Source organism: Microcaecilia unicolor, chromosome 11, assembly GCF_901765095.1.
Source record: "Microcaecilia unicolor chromosome 11, aMicUni1.1, whole genome shotgun sequence".
NCBI classification, from domain to species: domain Eukaryota; kingdom Metazoa; phylum Chordata; class Amphibia; order Gymnophiona; family Siphonopidae; genus Microcaecilia; species Microcaecilia unicolor.
The window spans coordinates 61,569,402-61,587,504 of NC_044041.1; the positions used below are offsets into that span (position 1 = coordinate 61,569,402).

At 44.7% G+C, this 18,103-nt stretch overlaps 1 protein-coding gene across 2 annotated transcripts in view; it reads right to left on the minus strand.

The window, feature by feature from the left end:
* Positions 1–2,597, minus strand: part of BCR (BCR activator of RhoGEF and GTPase) — an 80,139-nt gene extending 77,542 nt beyond the window's left edge. For both annotated transcript variants that reach the window (XR_003943758.1, XM_030218006.1), the window contains exon 1: positions 1,155–2,597. Coding sequence is in view for 1 of the 2 variants with exons in the window: in XM_030218006.1 (XP_030073866.1) it covers positions 1,155–2,484 (1,330 nt within the window). In the remaining variant the exon portion in view is untranslated. The remainder of the gene's footprint in view (positions 1–1,154) is intronic.
* Between the last annotated feature and the right edge of the window lie 15,506 nt (positions 2,598–18,103).

Consider the following 18,103-nt stretch of genomic DNA (forward strand, 5'->3'; position numbering starts at 1 on the left):
TATACTTTGGTGTAATTACAACGCATTTGCACCAGCTCCAATTGATTCAGAATGCAGCAGCATGACTGACAGAAGGTTGTAAGTGGTGTAATCACATTACACCATTTCTGCAAAAGCTTCGCTGGCTACCAGCATAATGCAGGGTTTGTTTAAAATTTGTGTGATCTTCAAGGCCCTAAGATCCTCCCAAAGAATATCCCTAACTACATCCTCTCCAAAAGAAATCACACAATGTTACACCTGCCAACGAATCTTCTCTAGCCCCTTCTCTGGGATGCACTCCCAGAAAGTCTTATAATTTAAAAGACACCTCTCTCTACTTCAGGAAGCAAGCAAAAGCTCTGCTCTTCTCTTCCAAGCCTTTAAGGGAAGAAGCGACTAGCTAGCTAGGCACATACACAAAAGGGCTAACATCAGCTACTAATACCTTTAGCAGCACTTGATCTCAGCTACAGTGAGAGTGAATAAGCATTTTCACACACCTTTTTTTGACTCCACATGCAATTTTTCCGTAATTTAGCCACCTGTGTCTAACACAGCTGTGTCTTTGCCTTTCCCTACACGCTATGCCGTTAAGATATTTTAACGTGTATTGTGTTGACATTGTAAGTAGCATACTATGCCACAATGTGTACTGTTCTACTCTTTTTACTAGTTAATTGTCTATTTGCCTATGTCTGGTTTATTCTTCTTACACACCATCTTGGGTGAATTTCTTCATAAAGGCAATAAATAATCTCTTATTTCTCATTTCTGTCTGTCCTAAATAGACTGTAAGCTTTGTCAAGCAGAGACCATTCAGCACTGCGTATGTTTAGTCATAGAAATAAGTAGCAGTATTAGTGGTCAAGGCAAATAACATAGGATTCAAGAGAAACTTGGACAAGTTCCAGGCAAAAGCGTTCATAAAAAAAAAAACAAACAAACATTTGACAGACTTGGGAAAGCCATTACTTATCCCTGAAAATAAGCTGTAAGAAACAGATCTACTTTTTGATATTTGCCAGGTACTTGTGACTTTCACCAGGTAGTAGTAGATATGATGCTGGGCTTGACGGACTTTGGTCTAATTTAACATAACAAACATATCACAACCAATACCAAAAACTTGCATTTCACATGGAAACAGCAACCCCAGTTTAAACCTTGCTCACCTGTATCTCCATGGAAGCAACTATCCTGATTAGCTCCTACAGAAGATGTAGCATCTCCATCATTCTGCCATATTAGCCCTGTTCTCCGTTTCCCTGTGATGGGAGTGTCAGAAATCAATCCCTTGTGCTTCTGATGTTTCTGGGACTGGGGGGTTGGTGGGCTGCTGCTTTCCAATGACTGCTGGGAATTTTCAGATGGAGAGCGGCTTTTTTCTCTGCAAAGGTGATAAGTAACAGGACTAGGGGAAATGTGACTGGATTGGCCCGAAGAGAAATCTTCCTCACTGGAGCTAAGATTTTCATTGGAACTACAGTCTGGCGTGTATCCTCCACCAATATCCTCAAAACTCCCTGGTGAATATGACCTCTTAGGCCACGTCAGGTGCTTCTCCTGATCAGAAGAGCTTTGAAGTGGAACAGGGACTTTGCCGCCTTCTTCCATCATCCCCCCAACATAAACACTTTGGTAAGGCTGATAATCTACAAGATGCCACTGGGACCGACCTCCCCCATTGGCATTGATCAAGTTGTCTTTTAGGAATCGGGGGTTCAGCTCAGCATCTTCGTACTCCCTATCATAGCCACAGGTACTATCGACTGAATAGCCTTGATAAGAAGCCTTCTGATAATCCCCCAGTCCAGCGTTGCAAGGATGAGCGTGCACCGGCTTCTTGTGCTCCTGTTTCATGGCTTGAGTGCCCAGCGTGCTGATCTTATCAGAAACATCACGGTCATTGACTTTCACTAGGCCTCTCTCATGGTGGTATTCCATATTCACGTAGAAAGGTTTCCCATCTCCCCTTTTAATCTTCTCAAAATTATATCTCAAAGCCGCCACGGTGCCGCTTCCTAGATCCCTGTTTACAGTATCAGAGGAACTATCCGCCTTCTGGGCAGCAGAGGTCTTAGGTCCGGGTGATGATGTCCTGTCTTCTGCCTCTCCGGATGCCTTGACTTTCTCCTCAGCGGACACTGGCTCTTCTCTACTTGCCCCCTGGGCTTTTCTCCGGGATGGCAGCCGTGGTTTCAGCTTCTCCTCCTCCCCGTGGCCGGACTGGCTAATCTCAACCTCCTCCTCGGGGACCCGGGATACCCTTTTAAAGCCCCAGCGCTGCCGGTCGTAGCTTTTCCTTTCCTTGGCCAGTAGGGTCTGCAGGTAGATCATGCGGAAGCGCTCCTTGTTCACCTCCAGCTCCAGCCTGCGGATAGAGGTTTTACACGTATCCAGTTCCTGCTCAATATCCGCCACCGACTTCAGCTCCATCCTCGGCGGCTCCGAATCTGGGAACTGGGCTCTCCACGCCTCCACGAAGCCCACCGGCTCCACCATGGCCACGGAGAGGAGGTAAATGCTGAACTTCACGCGTGCTATATACTGAACCGGCCCATCCTGAAAGAACGAAAACACCCGCGTACCAGCTGCTCGGCTTATTGTGTACCGCAAAAAGCTCCTCCTCCTGCCCAGCCCGGCATGCTTTGTACCAGACGGAGCATTTCCGGTAGTCCCTCTGTCCTTCTCCGCCTCTTTGCCTTCAAGCACGTATCGCTGACTCCTCAAGACCTTAGCTGAATGTTCCTTATGGTAAGTGCCAAGAAGGTGAGACGGTCATGACATGAACCTATCTAGCCCATTATGTGGGTCTGCTGAAGCCAGTAGGTGGAGTTGCCGCCATTTTAGTTCACCCAAAACAATAGCAAACGCTATTGAGAACAATAGCAAAAGATTATTAGAAATAACGGGCTGCGTACGCGTGGTCCATCTGTAAAAAGTCTAAAGTTGTTCCAATTAGATAGGCAGTGCCTTAAAAAGTGGAAGGTAAAAGATTTGTTTTAACTTAGTTTACAGCTTTTTTTGTTTGAAAGCTTCCCATATCTAGATTTTATGCGTTATGAAATAAAACTGAATATCAGGAACACAGCTTAAAAAAAATTATTGTAGCAGGTAGAGTGAAACTCTGTATTTTGTGCTCATTTTTGTACACTGTTCTGTAGAATACAGTAATACATGGACAAATTTCAGTAAGGTAAGGATATCTTGTTTCCTGATAGGTTCATCTTAACTGTTGTAATCTGCCTTGGGAAGCCTGGTGTTATAAAGAAGGAATATATTGGGGCCCTTTTACAGTGCTGTAGCAGAGCTACCATGAAATTGTTGTATGCCAATCCAGCACTACTGCTGGTGCTGGCCTACTGCAGGAGCCCACTGTAGTAAAAGGGGACCTCGCTGGCATGCAGCAAATCCACACACCAACGCTACCACAGTGCCCCTTTTACCACAGCTTGGTAAAAGGGGCCCATTGTAATTACATAGAAGTAGAATTAAACTCGCCTTTCATTGAGGCACATGGAATCACATCTTCATCTCATCTGTTTTGTAGAAATTTACATTTTAGATACACAAATGGATCATTCTGTTCAGTGACAAGTGGTTTTATAAGTCAAAATAATAAAAATAAATATTTGGTTTCATGCCGAGCTCTCATTTGTATAAATATAACTAAATGGGCTATAAGCCCCTAATGCAGTCTATTGGTTTTCTTACATTTTGTTCTTGTGCTGACTTATATTGTGCCAAAACTGAAAACTCTTACCTCTTCCATCTGGTCGATAATAAAAGGAATTCATTATGAACACTATCCACCCTAAAAGGTTGTTTTGTGACTGTACATGAGGAATTGTGATATTGAATAAATAAGTGTTTGTTTGTGTACCTAGTCAGGCATCCAAAAATGATATAATTCTTTCAAGAAATCCAGTTAATTGTTTAACTTATTAGTGGTGCATAACCACAAAGGCATGGTATGGTCGCATTTTCAATATGGTACTACTAGAGCCCAGCTAAGGAACAGGTTATTTTGTGTTAGTCTGCACTGGACCAAACTTGCTTTCCTTATGCCATCAACAACCAGCTGGATAGGTAGTGCCTTAAAAGGGGGAGGATAAATGATTATTTTTTTTTACATTTATATCCCACATTATTCCAAGCAAACTCAGGTTCAATGTGGCTTACATTTGAAAATACAGTGAGACAGAATAATAGAATTCAGTAACATCATGGGAGCAAGTAGATGGATATGACTGAAACATTTAACAATGTTGAGATACTACTACTAATTTCTATAGCACTACTAGACCTATGCAGTGCTATACACATTAAAAGCAGGTACTTTCTTTGTCCCTGGGGCAATGGAGGGTTAAGTGACTTGCCCAAGGTCACAAGGAGCTACAGTGGGAATTGAACCCAGGTTGCCAGGATCAAAGCCCTCTGCACTAGCCATTAAGCCACATATATACTCAACTGTGCACTTAAAAGTCTGTCCTTTAATGATGCCGCATGTTCAGAAATCATAGCCACAAGTATAAACAGTTATTCAAACATTATCACACGCATCCATTCACACATTGCAAAAGTAAACAACAACTTTCACAAAGTACATCCAAAACTTAATTCTTATTTCCTCATTTCCTTCTTCCAAAACTCTTGACAGCAGCTGTACAGATCAGTAGGACCCAAAGCAGTCAGAAACAACATAGTTTATACCTAATTGTTCAACCACCCTTAGGCTTTGCCTTTGGGTTTAAAAAGCAGCACCATGTGCATGTAAAGTCTGGATAAACAAATTAAAACAAATGCCCAGCTTGGGCCAAGCAGTTTCATGAGCCCACTTACAGTTTTCAAACAGTAGAGTTGGAAGCCTCTTGTATCACAGTTAAAGGAAACAAGTCTTACGTTGTGATAAACAGAGGACATGCCCTAACCTGAGGAGGCCACCAGAGGGTGCTCTCCTATAGAAAAGACTGAAAATGACATGATCTGGTCCCTAGAGGGAGCTCCAATGGGACACCAGGGTAATGACCTGCAGGGACAGCTAGGGAGTGTTCATAGTATAGGACTGGCCTTCCCTGAAGAGGCCACCAGGGGGAACTCTCAGACTAGAAGGTTCCTATAGTACCCAGAAAGCCTCACTACAGGAAGACCTTGAATAGGCAAGCTGGGTCTAGATGGCTGGGGAAGGAAAGCTATCCCTTTAGGAGAGGGAAAGTTGGAGAGAGTTCTAGTCCTGGGTCTTTCTGGAATTAGGGGGAGGGGCCCAAAAGAGGTGTGGAGGATTATTAGTCACTCTATAAAGAGCACTCTCCAAGAGGAAGGAGAAGACCTCATGGAGGAGCTGGAACAGGTAAAGGGACTGCTAGGAAATCAGAAGAAGCCCTCTGGGAGGAGCTGGAGAAGGCAGAAAGCCAGAAGAAAAATAAGCCTGGGAAAGAAGAAATGAGGACTGCCAAGGAACAGGAGAAGGATCCCAATAATGAGAAGAAAGTACCTGATACTGTAATAAAGGAGTGAATAACTGTGTTAGAAGCCAATGTGAAAGGAACATTGGGCCAGATGGAAATGAGTACTACTTGGACTGGACTAACAGCAATGGGGTGGAAGACAGGACTGTAAAATTAAAGTGAGTGTTGAAAGTCCTGTCCAGGGGAGGAGGCTGTTCTAAACTGAGCCCCAGAGCCCATATTAAGTGGGATCAGTTGAAGAGCAATTTGAGGAACTGTTGTTGAAGAAGAATTCCCTGCTCACGTAAGGAATAAGAAAGGAACTATAATTTGCCTAAGAGGTGGTTAATTTGCATATTTTGAATCCTGTTAAGAAAGCATTGTGTTCTCCAGAAAAGGTGCCAGGAGGTTATGACACTAGTGTATGGACACTGCAACCTGTTACCAAGGGAACCTCACGAGGAGGGTGTCAAGAGCAGGAGGACTGATAACTGAGGAGCAGTCACCCTGAGCTTACAGAGGAGCCCAAATGTTGAGACTGAGATTACAGCCTGCTATAAAGGGGAATTTTTTTCTGAGCCTTTTTTTTTTTTTTAAAGAGGTAAAGTTCTTGGTAACCCTGGGGGCCACAACACACAAAGGTATCCTAAGAAATGTGTTAACACATGAACTGGCCACAATCTGGACCAGAGAACTAATAGTGAAATCTCAATGGGATGAAAAAACCATCATCATCCTGAAAGAGTTTCCAAGGAAAGTGAGGATCATATGGAATGGGCCCAAGGCTACGATGGGCTCATCACAAAAATGTAAGGACTAGAGCAGGCAAGCAATGAATCTACTAAGTAGTATGATAAACACAAGACATGCCCTACCCTGAGGAGGCCACCAGAGGGCATTCTCATAGTGGAAGGCCTGTAAAATGCCAGGATCTGGTCACTAGAGGGAGCTCCAGCAAAGGCAAGGCATATAGGGGTTGGGGATGACCCATAGCAGTAGATTCCCTTTAAAGAAGGAAGCACCTGGAGAAGGTACTGGACCCTTCTAGAACTAGGAGGAGGGGCCCAGAATGGGTGTGGGGAACCATTAGCCCTATAAAGAGCACCTTCCAAGAGGAGCTGAGAAAGAAAAGATGATCTGAAGAGGAAGGAAGTATGCAGAGCACCTGATAACCTGAGCAACTAGTTGGAACAGGCTGTAAACCCTGGGGCACAGACCCTTAAGAAAAAGCCAGACTAAGAGGGCTAGAGGAGAGGATTTCTGTCAGGTACCTGGGGATGTTGAGGCAAGTTACCACATCCCACAACCCAAAGAAGGTACTTACCTTGATATTGTAGTAATGAAGCAAATAACTGTTGTAGAATCCAGAGTGTGAGGTAACATTGGAAGATTGAATTAAGAACTGGAATAACAGCCAGGGGTGGAGGACAGGCCTGTAAAGTTAGTGAAAATAAAAGTCCTGTCCAAAGAGTGGTGGCTGTTCTAAACTGAGACTCAGGTCCCCCATAAAGTGGGCTCTGTTGAAGATTGTTTGATGAACTGTTTGCTGAAATAATTCTCTGCTTGCATGATTAAATGTTAGAAGTATAATTTGCCTAAGAAGTGGCTAATTTGCATATTGTGGTGAAGCCTGCTAGTGCAATGCTGTGTCCCCCAGAAAAAGCACCATGAGGGTGTGTCACAAGTATACAGAGACTACAACCTGTTTTTATGGTAAACATCAAAAGGAAGAAGTCAGGACCAGGCTGATAACTGAGGAACAGTCACCCTAAGTGGAAGGAGGCCCCTATGCCTAAGTCTGAAGGTATGAGAAGTGATGGTTACAAACTGTTTCTGAGATCTTTCTTGGAATTGAAGTTTCTGTGAACCGCCTAAGTTCAGAGGTTTTGATTGATTGTGGTTTCTATAGGAGTTGCATTATGAGCTCTTTACTTATCTGTTTTAGAAAGAGGCTTTGCAACTGCACCTTTGTGTAATGAACCAGGGAACACACACCAGGCTTTGACTGTCTGAAGCAACCAGATCCCAAACATATGATAATATGGAGTGGGTCCTTGGTTTCAAGGGGCTCATGATAATAGTACATGTAGAACAAATATTTCTTCACTCAATGGGTAATTAAACTCTGGAATTTATTGCCAGAAAATGTGGTAAAAGCAGCTTAGCAGGGTTTAAAAAAGGTGTGGATACTTCCCTAAAAGTCAATAAGCCATTATTCACTATATATTTTTGTCTAGGATAAGCAGCATAAAATCTGTTTTACTCTTTTGGTATAGTGCCAGGTACTCATGACCTGGCTTGGCCACTATGGAAACAGGATACTGGGCTTGGGCTTGATGGATCTTTGGTCTGTAATGGTATGACAAGGCTTATGTTCTTATGAGTGTGAGACACATTTTAAAACATCCCACAGGCAGTGGATTAGGGCTACAAAACAGAGAAAGATGTGTGTGTTGTTTATCAAAATCCCCACCCTCTAACAGGTGACATATCACTTGGTGTGTTTACACAGTAGGACTCCTGGTCACTTCTAATTACAACAGCTGTTGATCACCCTCCCCTCACCAATCCACACCCATCCTGTTAGAATATCAATGATATGCTTTGATGTCCCCATGCATACTTCCTACCCACCCCCCTCCTCCCACCCTGTCAGACTGTCATAGTAATGCTTGAATGTTTTCACTTATATACACTGTCAGCTAGCACATTTGCTTATTTCCGATCTGAGGAAGAAGGGCAACCTTCGAAAGCTAATCAAGAAATGTATTAAGTTGAGGAAGTGACGTCAGCGTTGCAAATGGTGGCTTGAAACGATAGCTCCCGAACCAGCAACCGCAAAGCTATAATTATCGGCACGATCTGCACCACGCTGTAAGGCGAACCACGAAGGAAAAGCGGTGGGAAAGCGGAGCGCAGGGGGCGATGACATCGGGAAGCGCCAAAACAGCTGATCTGCAGGCATTTGCGTTTAAACGCAAAGACGCCAAGACGATGCAGCAGCAGGAAGAAAATGGCGCGAGTCAGAGGGCCGACCACGAAGTATCGGCTTTCCTAGAGGGCGGAGAGGCAGACGCACCACAACAAGAAGTCTGGGCAAAGCTCTGCAACTGGTTCCAGGAGATCCGCACAGATTTAAAAGACCTGAAAGAGGTACGTCAAGATATAGCTGCCCTAGGTGCGGAGCTTCGGGGAGAAATGGCCGAGCTAGGCAGCCGCGTGGTGGAGTTGGAGGCGGGCCTAGAGGAAAATGGGGAGACGCTGCAGACATTAGAACAGCGTGTGCAAGACCAGAAGGCAGAGACTCAATACCTACTAGACAAAGTAGAAGATTTAGAGAATAGAAGCCGACGAGCTAACATTCGGGTGCGGGGCGTACCCGAACTACCAGACTATGTGAATTGCGAAGGGGTAGTACAACGCATAGCGGCCCAACTGCTCTCGGAGCCGGATAGCCCAATAGACATGGAATCCATACAGATTGAGAGAGCACATAGAGCGCTGGGCGGTCGCAAAAATAATGCGCCAAAAGACATAGTGGCCTGCTTTAAAGACTGTAAAACAAAAGAAGCGGTGATGCGGAAAGCTAGAGCGGCTGAACCGATCGAGTGGGATAGCTATCCTATAGCAATTTATCATGATTTGTCATCCACCACCCTGAAGCGGCGCAGCGAACTCAAGCCCCTCACAAACCAATTGAGAGAAGCAGGGATTAAATATAAATGGCAGCATCCGTTCGCCTTGATGTTTTACAAAGAAGGCAAACAATGCAGAGTGGGGTCGATTGAAGAAGCACAAGACTATTTGGCGGCTCATGGATCAGATGAGGCTACTACAGCTCCGCAGAAAGCAGGTCAACTACGGAAAGACAGGCCGAAATGGCAGCGAGTGTCCCAAGGAAGGGGGAGACTGAGACGCCAACTATCAGATAAGCGGATGACCCCATCGGCGAACATGGGATGACCATTTGACTATAGACCTATGGGAAGATGGCTGTTAACAAAAGTCTGGAGTTGTTACACATCGAGGTTAACTAGCCCTGTGGTGCAGACTGATGGTATGCTGAAGGTTGCTGAGATGATGACGTGATTTCCTTTCTAATGGACATGCCAATATTGGGTAAATTGGCATGTCAAACACAGATGTGGGGGGCGGGAGGGGGGGTTGGGAGGGGAAAGGAGAGGAGGGAGAGCACTAGGTGGTGGATATATAGGTGGGGAAAAAAATAGAATGTCATGTCGGTGTGCACATATGTGACAATGAATGTGCGAGGCCTAAACACCCCCCAGAAAAGAAGGCAGGTGTTCAGAGAGATGCTGCGTCTGAAAGCAGACGTGGTGTTTCTTCAAGAAACCCACTTAAAGCGAAGCCATGAACACTTGATGAAGCATAAAAGCTTTCCAATTATACAGTATGCGTCGAGTCTAGATGGCAAAAAGACGCGGGGGGTGTTGGTGGCAATGTCTGGTGCTCACCCATGGTATATACATAAAACAATAAGGGACAAATTAGGCAGATATGTATTGGTGGTGGCATCCCTATACAGTATATTCTATACCTTGGTATGTGTATATGCTCCAAATGAGGGTCAGGGAGAATTTCTGGAAGAACTAGAGGAACTCATGCAAAAACACATACAAGGACAGCTTATGGTGGGAGGTGACCTGAATCTCACGATAGACCCAGCAATAGATAACTCGGGGGGAAAGGTGACATATGCCAAAAAGGACAGAGTTGCCCTTAAGGGGTGGATGCTGAGATGGGGGCTAAAGGACCTATGGAGAGAGAGACATGGGCCAGTAAAAGACTTTACATATTATTCACCAAAGTATAATTCATATTCTAGGATAGACTACTGGCTAGGTGAGGGAGTAATGGGGGATAGAGTGCGTGATGTGGAAATTGAACCAAGAACATGGTCGGATCACTCCCCGGTGGTTCTAACCATGAGGGTAGTAAACGCGCCTAAAAGGCAGTGGCAATGGAGGATGAATGAAGCTCTCCTATTAGACCCGCAAAATATAAGTACCATAGAAAACTATATAACAGAATACCTTAAATTTAATGACACAGAGGAGGTACAGCCTATCAGCATATGGGAGGGGCTTAAAGCAGTACTTAGGGGTCAGCTGATATCACTTCAGGCCCACTGTAACAAAACCAGGGCGGAGCGGGAAACCACTCTCAGGAGAGCAGTAGCAGATCTGGAAAAAGCCCATAAAACTGACCCGACAGATAAGAAACAGGCGGCAGAGCTGCACGAGCTTAGGGCGCAATTAAATGAACTACAGCTGTCAGAAATAGCAGTGCAAATGCAGCAAACACAGCAAGAACACTTTGAGTTTGGGAATAGGGCTAGCAGATTGCTCGCTTTTAAGCTTAAAAAGAGTGCACAAAGGAATGTCATTACTGGCATAAAGGATGCTTGGGGAGAACACCATACTCAAACAGAAAAAATACAGGAAATATTTTGGGAATTTTACACTAGGCTGTATCAGTCAGAACATACAGCATCTGAGAATGAGATAGCTCAGTATTTGAAGGAAGCTGACCTACCTAAAATGGCCTATGAGGAACTGGAAACACTGTCAGGACCTATGACATTAGAAGATATAGAAAGAGCAATCGCAGATCTACCCAATAACAAGGCCCCGGGTCCAGATGGGTTCCCTGTCAGGTTCTATAAAATGTATGCCAAATGGTTGGCCCCTGTGTTGCTGAGGGTGGTGACATCCCTAGAAACGGCCAGAGAACTACCATACTCTTGGAGAATGGCAGAGATAGTACTGATCTTAAAGCCTGGTAAGGACCCGCTTCAGTGCGGATCGTACCGACCGATTTCGCTCTTAAATACTGATTATAAAATATTCACTAAAGTGTTGGCTAAGAGATTACAGGGGGTAATGCCACGCTTGGTGCATGAGGACCAAGCGGGATTTATTGAGGGACGGCAGACATTTGATAATATTAGATGTCTGCTCCATATTATTCAACAAGTGAGGGAAGATGAAGCTCCAGTGATTGTGTTCTCGGTGGATGCAGAGAAAGCGTTTGACCGAGTAGAATGGCCATTTCTGTTTGCGGTCCTAAAACAGATAGGAATAGAAGGAAGATTTCTGACTTGGCTTCGCCTGCTATACGCTGACCCACTGGCAATGATTAAGATAAATGGTACACGTACCAAGCCGCTGTCACTGAGCAGAGGTACACGACAGGGATGTGCGGTATCACCGCTGTTGTTTGCACTATCAATTGAGCCACTAGCCAGGATGGTTAGGCGCCAGAAAGAGGTACGGGGAGTGGTCAGAGGTAGACGCGAGCACAAGATCATGCTGTTTGCAGACGATATCTTACTAACCCTTACACACCCAAGGCAATCGCTGGAGCGGGCGATGGAGCTCATGGATCACTATGGGCAGATGTCAGGCTTTAAAATTAATGCAAACAAGTCAGAAATCTTAAACCTCACGACGCCGCCAGGAGAGGTAGCACAAATACAGAGAGCTCACCCATTCGTTTGGGCAGAGAAATCCATCAGATATTTAGGAATCCAAATTACTAATCAGGTAGAGACAATGTTTCAAGCAAACTATCCCAGAAAGGTAAAGGAGTTATTTGAAGAGTTAGACAGGTGGGAAGGTCTAAACATATCATGGATGGGCAGAGTTCATGCAATAAAAATGATGATACTCCCCAAACTACTATACCTGTTCTTGGCCCTTCCAATACTAATTCCCCGCTCATTTTTTCAACAATTAAATAGGAAAATGTTTGCGTACATTTGGCGGAAGAGGCCGCCCAGGGTGCGCAGGTCGGTGATGTTCCAGCTCCCGGCCATGGGAGGCATGGGTGTACCAAATTTCTATCTATATTATCAGGCTGCACAGTTGAGGATTCTAGCAGAATGGTACCCTGAAAATAATAAGAAATGGTTACACTGGGAGAGAGCATGGCTAGGAACCCGATACTTAGGAGCTATACTATGGGCCCCGGGGAAGGACCTCTGGGCAGCTATCAGACGAGCTCCGGAGGGGATAAGCCATCTCTTACACACCTGGCACCACATCCGAACGCAGACATTCCCAGACAGGAAATACTTCCTACAAATGGCTATTTGTGAAGCTCCGGGATTCCCACTGGGAAAGTCAGAGAGTGTGTATCAAAGGTGGGCTAAGCAGGGACTGCATAAAATAGATCAAATATGGGATAAGGGGACAATACGAGAATTTCAGGACATGCAGGTGGACTATGGATTGGAGGAGAAGGATTTGGTATACTACCATTGTTTGAGAAATTATATACACAGACGAGCGAGGGAAGAGCTAGAGTTGGCTGAAACAGTGCTCGAAAGAGCGATCAGGGGGGGAGGAGGCAAGGGCGCTGTGACTAGGCTCTATAAGGCCCTGCTGCTGCTCTCAACTCCCCAGGAATATTATGTGAGGAGATGGGAGTCGGTGCTACAAACTAGCTTTACGGATGAGAGTTGGCGGAATGTGTATAGATATTTGTTAAAGCCATCCATAGCACAACCCCTAATTGAAAATGGGTATAAGATACTGTACTGGTGGTACTACACGCCGGACAAACTCCAGAGAATTTATACACACATGTCTGCAGACTGTTGGAGAGGTTGTGGGATACGAGGGACGTTTATGCATATTTGGTGGGAATGTCCAAAGGTCAAGGTGTATTGGGCACAGGTGCTGGAGATGATTCATACAATAGTTAAGGTGACATACCCTAGTCAGGCTGGATATTGCTTATTACACCTTCGGCCCCCGAAAGTTAGGATACACTGGCATAAATTAGCGATCCAGTGTTTTGTAGCAGCCAAAATTATGCTAGCGAAGGCCTGGAAGCAGGTCGAACTACCTGGCATGCAGCTGGTGGCATGTAAATTAGATTATATATACCAGATGTCCAAGTTGACAGCAATTAGAAAAGGTCATGTTAATTTGTTTCAGAAGATATGGCTCCCATACGAACAGAAAAGAGAAGTGCTTTTGTCACCACCATAGTGCGGGAGGGATGGGGGGGGGGGAGGGGGGGAGGTTGCTTTATCTGTAACTGTTTTGAATTGTATGAGAAATCCTATGTATGAGACTTGGCAAATGTTGCTGTTTATTTTTTTCTCTCTGTTTGTTGAAATTGAAAAAGCAATAAAAATATTTGGAAAAAAAAAAAGAAATGTATTAAGTTATGTCCAATAAAAAAGGTATCATCTTATTTTCTTTTCCATGTTTTATTTTGTTTGATTTCTGTTGATACAAGAACCCAGAAATTTGGTATTAGTGACCCCTGCAGCCCTTTAGAAGCAGTGCAGCCTCTGCTGAAGCTCAGAAGGTTGGCTGAGAGTGTCTAGTTCAAAGATCGTTGAGGGTATAAAGAAATACCCCATCGGCAAGAGCAATAAACCCCACTGAGCGATGGAAAGACCTGTGGCTGAGAGCATGTTCTTACAGGCTTTGCACAACCCACTTGGCCTTGAGAGTTGTTCTTTTATTCCCATTGGCCAGGGTTTGTTGGTTTGTTTTACCAAGGGGCATATCCCATTGGGATGTCACATGGGTCTAGTCTGTGCAGAGGTATAGGGAACCCTGGGAGCTCCTCTGTAATCCATGGTACAGCTGTCTTTTCAGTGTTGCTGTCTTTATAAGCACGGGGCAAATCTGTCAATTAGTCTGGAAGATGCTATGGGGAGAGGGCCAGCTGACCCCTGAATCGGTTGTTAGGAGGCAGAACAAGCATATTCAGTCCAGTTGGAGAGACACAATCCAATTTAGGAAGTTGTGTGCAGAGGTTTGGCAGGCTCAAAATCAGTTCCTCAGTATGCCCCCCAAATAACATAGGGCACTGTAGTTGCCTAGGAGTTCTGGAGCATCAGCCCAAAGACTTGAACTCTGACATCTCTGGTTCTGAGCTTGCTGTTAAAAACACTAAGGTGCTGCTCCAGAAGGCTGACAGGAAGCTAAGTACAGGAGGTTCCCTCAAGAAGTTCATCACTATAGAGCAAGTGTAACGCCTGCTGCAGGAGAGACAGTATTCCCTTTATAGGAGGAATATAGCCACTGTTTGTGTGACTCATGCTGAAGACTTATACATCTGTGTATGTCTGGAGATTTATTTGTTGTTAGTCTCAGACCAATTTGTGACTTACTACTAGAGTAGCTATTTCAGGGAAAGCAGCACTTTCCCTGTGCAAAGATATGTTGCATGTCCTAGGAGGAGATGGCAGCTGTGTTGTTGCATACCAGCTGTGATGAGGTGTGTGGAAAACATGTGGCATGTCTTGCAGAAGAGAGCAGGTGTGTTTATGAGAGTAACATTGCTTCTGGGAGAAATTGTACTTGTGTTGCCCAGCACTGTGCTAAATAAGTTCATGGCCATATGTACTGCAAGGCAAAGAAGTGGCCAGAATAGTGGCCTTTTTGGTTACTGTGTTGGAGTCCTGAGACAGGGAGGCTGGTTGGACACTGGGGAGGATGTCAGTGATATGGGGTGATGCAAAATTCCATTTCATCTAAGAGTGTAGCTTAGGTCATCGAGGGTTAAGTGATCTTTCCAAGGTCACAAAGGGCAACAGTGGGACTTCCCTTGATTAATTTTTAGTTTTTAGCTCCCTGCCTGCAACCCTTAGCCCATTCTTCCACTCCATGTCTTAAAGTACATAAGAACATAAGCAAACTGGAACAAACTGAAGGGCCATCCAGCCTGGAGTCCTGTTTGCAACAGTGGTCAATCCCGGCAGAAAGAAATTTGCTGAGGGCAAGTCTAGCAGTGCTCTAATGTCTATTAATATCATGTACATATGTATCAACATACTTTGATGTGTAACATAATAATAAAATGTAAGTTGGCAGTTAAAAAGCTACTTAGTTCTTTTGTAAGCTTAAAAATTTGTATCTAACTTCTGTTCAAACCTAGAAGAATGCTCAACAACAAACATAAGATTGATACGAGTGTGTTTTTCTTTGGGGTAATCAATATTGCACACAGCCTAATGGGTCAAAAATGGGGGATAGGAATGGCATATGGGGGGGGGGGGGGGAGAAAAAGTGAGTTATTGCAAGCTTCATATACTATGAGACTAGTGAAGAGGAGATAGACTACCCCCAAAAAAAATCGGCTATCCCTGCCATGATAACCTTTGACGAAAGGGAAAACTTGCAGGGCCTATTACCATTCAAGAAACACTCTGGGCTATGAAGCAATTATAGGAGAAAAGGCACCTGGGTTAGACTGTTTTCCCTCTAAATTCTATAAAGTCTTTAAAGGGTATTTGGCAAAACCTCTAACTGAGATGTTTAATAATCTGTAGAGAGAGGTTGTCACAATCCCTATGTTTAGCTAGAATGACAATTATACATCAACTAGGGAAGGACCTTCTGGTCTGTGGCGGCTCATATTGACCCTTATTCCTGCTGGGAACAGATTATAAGATCGTAATTAAGATTATGGCTTCGTGCCTTCAAGAGATATATGCCACAATTAGGCCATAGAGATCAAGTAGGATTTATAGTTGGGAGACAAATGACAAATTAAATATTAGACATATCTTAAATCTAATTTGGGCAGGGAAGCATGAAGGCCTCCTGGTGCTTGTCCTGGTGATGCCGAAAAGGCATTCAATAAAGTGTTGTTTTTTTTAGTCTACATATTATCAACATTGGCCAAAGTAGGCATGAGTGATTTCTTGAATGGGTAAAGCTAAGGTACTTACCTGTAGCAGATGTTCTCCGAGGACAGCAGGCTTTATATTCTCACAAGTGGATAATGCCGACCCGCGGCGCCTGGTCTGGGATTTACAAAAGAATAAATGGAGCTTTGGGGAGCTTGACACACATTCCACCACGCATGCATGACTGCCTTCCCACCCCCAGCGCACAAACACAGTCTGCTCCAGTTTTTTTATACTACAGCAGAAATAAAGTAAAAATAACAAAGGAGACAACTCCAATGGGACGTGGGAGGGACTGTGAGAAGATAACGCCTACTGTCCTTGGAGAACACTTGCTACAGTAAGTAGCTTAGCTTTCTCCAAGGACAAGCAGGCTTATTAATTCTCACAAGTGGGGAATCCCTAGCATCCAGCCTCACCAAAAACAACAAACACTGGTCAATTGGGCCTCGCAACGGTGAGGACACAACATAGATTAACCTGAAACTATATACAATCTGAATGAGAGTGCAGCCTGAAACAGAATAAAACGGGCCTAGGAGGGTGGAGTTGGATTCTAGACCCCAAATAGATTCTGCAATAGTCTGCCCAAACAGACTGTCATGTTGGGTATCCAGCTCAAGGCTGTAGTGTGATGTAAATGTGTGGACTGAAGAACATGTCACAGCCTTGCAAATTTCTTCAATGGAGGCTGACCTCAAGTGGTCTACCAGTACAGTCATGACTCTGACATCGTGAGCCGTAACATGACCCTCTAGGACCAGCCCAGCTTGGGCATAAGTGAAGGAAATGCAATCTGCCAGCCACTTAGAAATGGTGCGTTTCCTGGAACCTGATCCTATTGGGATCAAAAGAAACAAAAATTTGGGTGGATTGTCTGTGGGGCCTGGTCCGCTTCATGTAGTAAGTCAGTGCTCTTTTGCAATCCAAGGTGTGCAAGCTGCTTTCACCAGGATGGGCATGAGGTTGAGGAAAGAATGTTGGCAAGACAGTTGATTGGTTCAGATGAAACTCCGACACCACCTTCGGCAGGAACTTAGGGTGAGTGCAGAGGACTACTCTGTTATGATGAAACTTTGTATAAAATGCATCCACCATTAAGGCCTGAAGCTAACTGACTCTACAAGCTGAAGTAACAGCCACCAAAAAAATGACCTTCCAGGTCAAGTACTTCAGATGGCAGGAATTCAGTGGCTCGAAAGGAGCTTTCATCAGCTGGGTGAAAACGATGTTGAGATCCCATGACACTTGTGGAGGTTTGACAGGGGGGCTGTCACAAATGCACAGCTCTCATAAAGAGAACTAGAGTCTGTCCAGAGATGGGCTTACCTTCTACATGGTGATGATAAGCACTAATTACACTAAGGTGAACCCTTACGGAGTTGGTCTTGAAACCAGACTCTGATAGGTGTAAAAGGTATTTAAGCAGGGTCTACATAGGGCAAGCAAGGGTACACCAGATGGCAAACGTCCTCCATTTGAAAGAATAACACCTCTTAGTGGAGTTTTCCTGAAAGCCAGCAAGACCCGGGATACATCCTCCGAAAGACCCAAACAAATTCTCAACATCCAAGCTGTGAGAGCCAGAGACTGGAGGTTAGGATGTAGAAGTGACCCCTCGTTCTACACAGTGATGATCGGAAAACACCTCAATCTCCATGGTTGGTGGACCAAACACGTTGGGTGTGAAGCCCATCTATGAGCTCTCCATCCTAGGAGAGATGCATCTGTTGTCAGCATTTTTTGTGGCTGAGGAATGTGGAATGGAAGTCTGAGTCAAATTGGATTGAATTGTCCACCACTGAGCATACAAGCTCTGGGGACACTTGGATGACATCTTCCAGGGTCCCTGGGGCTGGATACCACTGAGAAGCCAGGATCCATTGAGCTGATCTTATGTGAAGACGTGTCGTGGGTGTAACATACACTGTGGAAGCCATGTGGCCCAACAATCTCAACATCTGCTGAGAGGATCGAACCTTAGAAGCGAGTGTGA